Below are 9,429 nucleotides of genomic sequence, written 5' to 3' on the forward strand. Positions count from 1 at the left end.
CTTAAATCAAGATGCCCTTTAAGAAAATCTAATAAAACCAATAGCCTTCAGAAGATGCCTCGTTAGTAAACATAGTCCAGCAGTATGGAATCTCATCTCAGTCTGAACACAGCTGTTCTGTGAAGAACATAAGAGAACAAACAGCATCATGAAGACCAAGGAACACACCAGGCAGGCCAAGGATGAAGTTTTGTTTAAAACAGGGTTAGGGTTATAAAACAATATCCATCCAAAACTGAACATCTCCAAAAGCACTTCAGTCAACAGTCTGAAAATAGAAAAAGTATGGCTTGACCCACCAAGACGTGGTCCTCCAGCTAAAGTGACCGGGCGAGGAAGTAGACATTAATTAGAGAAACCGTAGTAACTCTAGAGGAGCTGCAGAGACCCACAACTCAGGTGGGATATAGTGTTTGCCACAAGCCATTTAGAGGACACAGCAAACATGTCGAAGAAGGTGCTCTGATCAGATAAGATCAAAATTGAACTTTTTGGTCTACCTGCAAAACGATATATGTTTTTGGAAAGCTAAAACTGCACATCCATGGTAAAAAAAAAAAAAAAAAAAAGGGTGATGGCAGTAGCATGGTGTGCAGAAGCTTCTCTTCAGCAGCGACAGAAAAGTTGGCTGGTGTTGGTGGGAAGATGGATACAACAACCTTACATATGCAGCCAGAACTCCAATCAAATAGTTTAGCTCAAAGCAAATCAGTCAAAACGCACTTTCTATTAAATCTGCTGAGCCTCAGATAATTCGTGAATTAGAATTGAAGTCTCTATATATGCAAACTTAATAGACATACCCATGCATACATGCAGCTGTAATTGCAGCAGAAGGTGGTTCTTCTGCTAAATATTTACAGGGAGACTGTCATTTTCATTTCCCTACACAATTATGTACTACTGTATAGCAGATCGAAACAGCTGAGAATATGATACTATATCAGAAAAGTATTTTTTCAAGTTTCAGAGCTTGTGTTTTGGACTTTACTTTAACTTCCGTCCGTGTGTTGGAGAGTTTCCATGGGCCACTAGATGTCGAACAGCCAGGACTCTGGACTTCAGCTAACATGGCTGTGGATAGAGAGGAAAACATTTATACACAAAGAGGGCTCTGGAGGATACAATCACTATATGTCAAAGTTTTACACTTCGGTGAAGTTATAAAGATATTCACAGATTCGGCTTTTCCGGCTCAATAACTCATCAGCGGAACATTGCCTCTACAAAACCAACACCTCTCTGCAACCACAGCAAGGCAGACAGTGAGCTACAATCGTATTTTCCTCAAAACGAGCCTAACACCTCGCTGGGAGACTTGCATTGGTCTCTATGCAGAGATCGCTGCTCCTCAAAGGCGCAGGGACCGTCTGCAAATTGCAACACCAGAAAAATATGATGGAGAAATATTCAATAAAGTCGCCAAGGAGAGGTGTATTGTCATTAAAATCATTGTATGTGTAAGTGATCTCACGTTGTTCATACTACATTTCTTGGATTGGAAATTAATTCTTAAAAAAAAAATTAAATTTCCCAAAGACTATAGCCTAAATAGCCAAATATTTAGTAAAATAGGCATAAAATGGTCAATAACTTCACTATAGCATGTTGTAGTGCCATCAAACTCATAACACACATAGAGCACCTCATCTTGAATCTTTTGAATAAACATAACTGCCTTTATTGATGCAGACATGCTTATACTGATAATAACTCTGTATTACAACCAAATAATATTAAACTTTTCCTTTACTGTTTGCAGTGTGTCACAACCTGAGATCAGACACCCTTACATGAGCACACAAAACGTCTTCATGCAATATGACATAAAATAAAATCACAATGAATAATAAAAATCACAATATTAAAGAAGCTCTTACTGTTGCACACAAAATCCTGTTCATCAAAAAACCATTTTCTGTCTTGTTTCTTGCATTATAATGAGGGAGACTGCAGTGGGAATTGCCTGCAGGCTCCACATCACTCCAACTTGCTCACTGACAAAAGAAGAATTTAACTGGAATGACATATCTTAGTTCTAGTTAGTATTCTCAATTAAACTATGATTTTATGTATAGTGGATTCATAATACATTTGGAATATTGTAATCTTAAGTACACTTACAAGTAGATCCACTTTCTCTGTTCCTGAATGCTTAAACAACTTGACTTTAAATAACTTAAAATGTTCCGATTATTGTAAATTTAAGTTGACTAAACAAATTAAATGAATAACCAAAACCACTTGATGCAAATGGTTTATGTACCGACTTTACCAAGGATTACAGTAGTTCTATCTACAAAGAAAAAACATAAAGGCCACACAATATAGCATGCCCCCAAACATGCAATATTCATATTCTCATACTGTTAATCTTTGAGTTTTAACAAATTTATTTCCCACACTCTCAAACATAAATAATTCAGTATTTGGTTACAGTCAGCAAACGTTACCTAGAGACTTTCTAGTTATTGGACAACACACAGTACCAAGGGGTGTCTTTGGTGTCTGTGCTGGTGTCATCTCAAGACAGTGGTCGATCCTCTGCAAGGGTCAAATGAGGCTGTGGACTCCATGAAGACTGGCTAAAGATTTCAGAATTGTTTTTCAGTATTTTTAAAAACTGACATTTTACACCAGCGTTTTTTACAGCAGAACAATACAAACCTTGGTAAGTCAAAATAAATGATGCTTGATTGCCGTAGACAGTACTTCAAGATGCACCGGAATACACTTGGCAAAGCAGACTGGGTTAACATCAAGTGACAGCCTGGGACGATTACCCACACCTTCCAGAAAGATGGGACCTGCTGTGGGGTTTTTGTCATGGAGGTAATTATACACACCATTTTTGATATTGTTGATAAATAAATATTTTACAGTGTGGGATCAAACATAATGCATGTGCTTGTTTGCCTTTCATACAGACGGCCAAGATGACGGTGATGAAATTTCCCAACATTCCAAAGAACTTCCATGTTGAATCATCTAAAAGGTGCATTAAAACACTCAGACAAGACATGGCAGAAGAAATTCTCAAAGGATCAGGTAATAAAAGATTAGTTTTTGTAAACATTTATTTCTTTTGTAACTAATAATAATCATAGGTTATTTTATACTCTTTGTTTATTTTAAGATTCAAGGTATATGTTCTGCTCCTTCTGTGGAAATGGGGACCTGCTCCATCCTGTCATTGCTGCCCTTTAGGTGAGACAAAAAGGTTTAATAGATTAATATAATAACTTTTAACTTAATAAACAATAAGACGTTAACTGCAATGCCAAGCAATATTTTATTCTCAATGAATTTCTTCATATCAAAAGTTTTACAAAGATAAACATGTTTATCTCCATGCTGTAGATACAGTGTGAAACCTGTTGAGCGATGGTTCCACACTGAATGCACTGAGATGACACCAGCACAGACACCAAAGACACCCCTTGGTACTGTGTGTTGTCCAATAACTAGAGAGTCTCTAGGTAACGTTTGCTGACTGTAACCAAATACTGAATTATTTATGTTTGAGAGTGTGGGAAATAAATTTGTTAAAACTCAAAGATTAACAGTATGAGAATATGAATATTGCATGTTTGGGGGCATGCTATATTGTGTGGCCTTTATGTTTTTTCTTTGTAGATAGAACTACTGTAATCCTTGGTAAAGTCGGTACATAAACCATTTGCATCAAGTGGTTTTGGTTATTCATTTAATTTGTTTAGTCAACTTAAATTTACAATAATCGGAACATTTTAAGTTATTTAAAGTCAAGTTGTTTAAGCATTCAGGAACAGAAAAAGTTACTACTTGTAAGTGTACTTAAGATTACAATATTCCAAATGTATTATGAATCTACTATACATAAAATCATAGTTTAATTGAAAATACTAACTAGAACTAAAATATGTCATTCCAGTTAAATTCTTCTTTTGTCAGTGAGCAAGTTGGAGTGATGTGGAGCCTGCAGGCAATTCCCACTGCAGTCTCCCTCATTATAATGCAAGAAACAAGACAGAAAATGGTTTTTTGATGAACAGGATTTTGTGTGCAACAGTACGGGCTTCTTTAATATTGTGATTTTTATTATTCATTGTGATTTTATTTTATGTCATATTGCATGAACAAGCTGTAAGACGTTTTGTGTGCTCATGTAAGGGTGTCTGTTTAATATTATTTGGTTGTAATACAGAGTTATTATCAGTATAAGCATGTCTGCATCAATAAAGGCAGTTATGTTTATTCAAAAGATTCAAGATGAGGTGTTCTATGTGTGTTATGAGTTTGATGGCACTACAACATGCTATAGTGAAGTTATTGACTATTTTATACTTATTTTGAGAGTGAAACAAATCATAAAAAATCAATTTAAGCCCATTTTCCTAAGGTAATAGTTGTAGTATGATTTAGATGAGGTGTTCTCTGTGTGTTATGAGTTTGATGGCACTACAACATGCTATAGTGAAGTTATTGACCATTTTATGCCTATTTTACTAAATATTTGGCTATTTAGGCTATAGTCTTTGGGAAATAAAATTTTTTTTTTAAAGAATTAATTTCCAATCCAAGAAATGTAGTATGAACAACGTGAGATCACTTACACATACAATGATTTTAATGACAATACACCTCTCCTTGGCGACTTTATTGAATATTTCTCCATCATATTTTTCTGGTGTTGCAATTTGCAGACGGTCCCTGCGCCTTTGAGGAGCAGCGATCTCTGCATAGAGACCAACGCAAGTCTCCCAGCGAGGTGTTAGGCTCGTTTTGAGGAAAATACGATTGTAGCTCACTGTCTGCCTTGCTGTGGTTGCAGAGAGGTGTTGGTTTTGTAGAGGCAATGTTCCGCTGATGAGTTATTGAGCCGGAAAAGCCGAATCTGTGAATATCTTTATTAATTTGCCAAAGGTAATATTCCCATAATATTTAACTCGAAGTGCTGTAGGTGGGTTTTTGCAGCTTTACATTAAGGTCAAAACCGGGCGACTCCACAAAACTCAGTGCTGTAATAGTAACACGCCAATCTTACCTTATAAGATGAAGCATTAACAATTAGCTAGAAGTCCGACATGAGCTGTCAAAGAACGTTTCAGAAAGCGGGGAAGTTCGTCAGTTTCGGCGTTTCCATGGGAACAAGTAAACGTTAGATTTGCATAGGAATTACGGGATCATGCGAGGGACATGTTGCGGTTCTAATTCAATGAACTGCAGATAAGCTTATGCTTGCTTTGTAGCGCTACTTCACAAAGAAATATAGTCTACATCTTAAACAAAAAAATATTCACATCCTCTTAATTTACTATTTTTTGGTCACAGCGAAAGCATGTAATATATGCATAAATATTACATTAAGTAACGAATTGTTGATTTAAAAAATATACATATAAGTTCATATGAGTAATTTCTACAAAACGTACTGGTGGAGATTTTGATATGTGACAAATATGACTAACGCCCATAAATCTGTAGCTTTCCAAAGCATTCATCTGACACATAGTACATATAGATAGATAGATAGATAGATAGATAGATAGATAGATAGATAGATAGATAGATAGATAGATAGATAGATAGATAGATAGATAGATAGATAGATAGATAGATAGATAGATAGATAGATAGATAGATAGATAGATAGATAGATAGATAGATAGATAGATAGATAGATAGATAGATAGATAGATAGATAGATAGATAGATAGATAGATAGATAGATAGATAGATAACTCATCCACTCGCAATTCATCCCAAAGGTGTTCAAGAAGGCTGAGGTCAGGACTCTGTGCAGGCCAGTCAAATTTCACCACACCACAATTAATTTATCCAGTGGTGTATATATATATATATATATACAGTACAGGCCAAAAGTTTGGACACACCTTCTCATTCAAAGAGTTTTCTTTATTTTCATGACTATGAATATTGTAGCTTCACACTGAAGGCATCAAAACTATGAATTAACACATGTGGAATTATATACTGAACAAAAAAGTGTGAAACAACTGAAAATATGTCTTATATTCTAGGTTCTTCAAGGTAGCCACCTTTTGCTTGGATTACTGCTCCGCACACTCTTGGTATTCTGTTGATGAGCTTCAAGAGGTAGTCACCTGAAATGGATTTCACTTCACAGGTGTGCCCGGTCAGGTTTAATAAGTGGGATTTCAAGCCTTATAAATGGGGTTGGGACCATCAGTTGTGTTGTGCAGGAGGTGGATACAGTACACAGCTGATAGTACTACTGAATAGACTGTTAGAATTTGTATTATGGCAAGAAAAAAGCAGCTAAGTAATGAAAAACGAGTGGCCATCATTACTTTAAGAAATGAAGTTCAGTCAGTCCGAACAATTGGGAAAATTGTGAAAGTGTCCCCAAGTGCAGTCGCAAAAACCATCAAGCGCTACAAAGAAACTGGCTCACATGAGGACCACCTCAGGAAAGGAAGACCAAGAGTCACCTCTACTGCGGACGACATGTTCATCCGAGTCACCAGCCTCAGAAATCGCAGATTAACAGTAGCTCAGATTAGAGAACAGGTCAATGCCACACAGAGCTCTAGCAGCAGACACATCTCTAGAACAACTGTTAAGAGGAGACTGTGTGAATCAGGCCTTCATGGTAAAATAGCTGCCAGAAAACCACTGCTGAGGACAGGAAACAAGCAGAAGAGACTTGTTTGGGCTAAAGAACACAAGGAATGGACATTAGACCAGTGGAAATCTGTGCTTTGGTCTGATGAGTCCAAGTTTGAGGTCTTTGGTTCCCACCACCGTGTCTTTGTGCGGCACAGAAGAGGTGAAGGGATGGACTCTACATGCCTGGTTCCCACCGTGAAGCATGGAGGATGAGGTGTGATGGTGTGGGGGTGCTTTGCTGGTGACACTGTTGGGGATTTATTCAAAATTGAAGGCATACTGAGCCAGCATGGCTACCACAGCATCTTGCAGCGGCATGCTATTCCATCCGGTTTGCGTTTAGTTGGACCATCATTTATTTTTCAACAGGACAATGACCCCAAACACACCTCCAGGCTGTGTAAGGGCAATTTGACCAAGAAGGAGAGTGATGGGGTACTGCGCCAGATGACCTGGCCTCCACAGTCACCAAACCTGAACCCAATCGAGATGGTTTGGGGTGAGCTGGACTGCAGAGTGAAGGCAAAAGGGCCAACAAGTGCTAAGCATCTCTGGGAACCCCTTCAAGACTGTTGGAAAACCATTTCAGGTGACTACCTCTTGAAGCTCATCAACAGAATGCCAAGAGTGTGCGGAGCAGTAATCCAAGCAAAAGATGGCTACTTTGAAGAACCTAGAATATAAGACATATTTTCAGTTGTTTCACACTTTTTTGTTCAGTATATAATTCCACATGTGTCAATTCATAGTTTTGATGCCTTCGGTGTGAAGCTACAATATTCATAGTCAAGAAAATAAAAAAAACTCTTTGAATGAGAAGGTGAGTCCAAACTTTTGGTCTGTACTGTATATATACAAGGGTTGGACAATGAAACTGAAACACCTGTCATTTTAGTGTGGGACGTTTCATGGCTAAATTGGACCAGCCTGGTAGCCAGTCTTCATCGATTGCACATTGCACCAGTAAGAGCAGAGTGTGAAGGTTCAATTAGTAAGGTAAGAGCACAGTTTTGCTCAAAATATTGAAATGCACACAACATTATGGGTGACATACCAGAGTTCAAAAGCAGACAAATTGTTGGTGCATGTCTTGCTGGTGCATCTGTGACCAAGACAGCAAGTCTTTGTGATGTATCAAGAGCCACGGTATCCAGGGTAATGTCAGCATACCACCAAGAAGGTCAAACCACATCCAACAGGATTAACTGTGAATGCAAGAGGAAGCTGTCTGAAAGGGATGTTCGGGTGCTAACCCGGATTGTATCCAAAAAACATAAAACCACGGCTGCCCAAATCACGGCAGAATTAAATGTGCACCTCAACTCTCCTGTTTCCACCAGAACTGTCCGTCGGGAGCTCCACAGGGTCAATATACACGGCCGGGTTGCTATAGCCAAACCTTTGGTCACTCATGCCAATGCCAAACATCGGTTTCAATGGTGCAAGGAGCGCAAATCTTGGGCTGTGGACAATGTGAAACATGTATTGTTCTCTGATGAGTCCACCTTTACTGTTTTCCCCACATCCCGGAGAGTTACGGTGTGGAGAAGCCCCAAAGAAGCGTACCACCCAGACTGTTGCATGCCCAGAGTAAAGCATGGGGGTGGATCACTAATTTGATACAAGTTGATCTAAAATATAAATACACAAATATATAAACTATATGGACGGTGTACTTTTATATATTTTCATTTATCTGAATTAATATGAAAATTTCTGTCAATGTATTCAATCTTTGGTATTCAGCCATGAATTCAACATTTTAGACTAGGTTAGTTATCACAAAAAACTCAACATTGGTGTTGGAGCTCATAGGTGGAGAGGTGACAGGTGTTTGCATTGGCTAATTACCTGGAGATGTATTTAGACTGGAAGCTGCCAGCACTTCGACACCTGAGTATTAGCCACCAGTGGTAACAAACTCTCACCAAGCTCTAGCTCTAGCTTTGCTTTCTTGCTTCTTCTAGAACTCTGATTAATTCAAGTGTGTCCTCCTCAGGTTGTTTCCAGACCTGGATGAGTTCAAGCTTGTTTCCAGTCTCTTCTTAAAGAGTGTTCTCTAGCTTCTGGATAAGAAATCAAGTCTCCAGTTATCTTCTCTGGATCAAGTTCAAGCTGGCAGCTTCCTGGCTCTTCGACCACACGGATCAAGTCATAAGCGAACCCTGTCCACCCTCCAACCAGCTCTCACGCAAGTACCTCCAACCTGTGCTCCACACCATCATTTGCACTCATCACACAGTCCTGGATCAGAGCTCCTAAGGATCTACCTTTGAGTGACTTGCCCCTGGAAAGACCTACCTCCTCAGAACAGCTCCTGTGCTGCGCTCTCAGACCCCGCATCTCTCATCCCTCTGGCGGTTCAGCTTCCTCCCCTTGTAAGCATAGTAACCAGCTGGCTTTTCAATAACTGTTTATTTCCTCTGGTCTTAGTTGGTCTCAGTTGGTGATTTACCAATACAGGATCTCAAACCCATATCACTCCTGTAAAAATAAAACTTTTAAACTTTCTGTTTATCTCCTGAGTGTTATTCTGCATGTGGGTCAGATCAATAAAATATTGCCCTAGTGTAAAGTTATGCTATTCTCGTAAGCTTGAATAATATTGGCAATATCTGTTTAAAACAATACCAAGGGAATTTGGTGTCAAGAGTGATTTTAAAATACTGTTCATTGTAGGAAAATAATTATTAGAGACTGTGATTTCAAATAAATTAACAAGCAGTTTTAACACACTCAAAGAATACACAACAATAAACGTTATACAACATTGTTTTTTTTTTTATACAGGTTTGA

At 38.3% G+C, this 9,429-nt stretch overlaps 1 protein-coding gene across 2 annotated transcripts in view; it reads right to left on the reverse strand.

Annotated features, from left to right (window-relative positions):
* cfap65 (cilia and flagella associated protein 65) overlaps positions 1 to 5,138 on the reverse strand; it is a 25,796-nt gene extending 20,658 nt beyond the window's left edge. For both annotated transcript variants that reach the window (XM_047371152.1, XM_047371151.1), the window contains exons 1-2: positions 5,027 to 5,138; positions 992 to 1,074 (exon numbers count right to left, since the gene is read on the reverse strand). In XM_047371152.1, coding sequence (XP_047227108.1) covers positions 992 to 1,072 — 81 coding nt within the window. In that variant the 5' untranslated portion in view covers positions 1,073 to 1,074; positions 5,027 to 5,138. The remainder of the gene's footprint in view (positions 1 to 991; positions 1,075 to 5,026) is intronic.
* Between the last annotated feature and the right edge of the window lie 4,291 nt (positions 5,139 to 9,429).

The sequence above is a fragment of the Girardinichthys multiradiatus genome, chromosome 7 (genome assembly GCF_021462225.1).
Source record: "Girardinichthys multiradiatus isolate DD_20200921_A chromosome 7, DD_fGirMul_XY1, whole genome shotgun sequence".
NCBI classification, from domain to species: Eukaryota; Metazoa; Chordata; class Actinopteri; order Cyprinodontiformes; family Goodeidae; genus Girardinichthys; species Girardinichthys multiradiatus.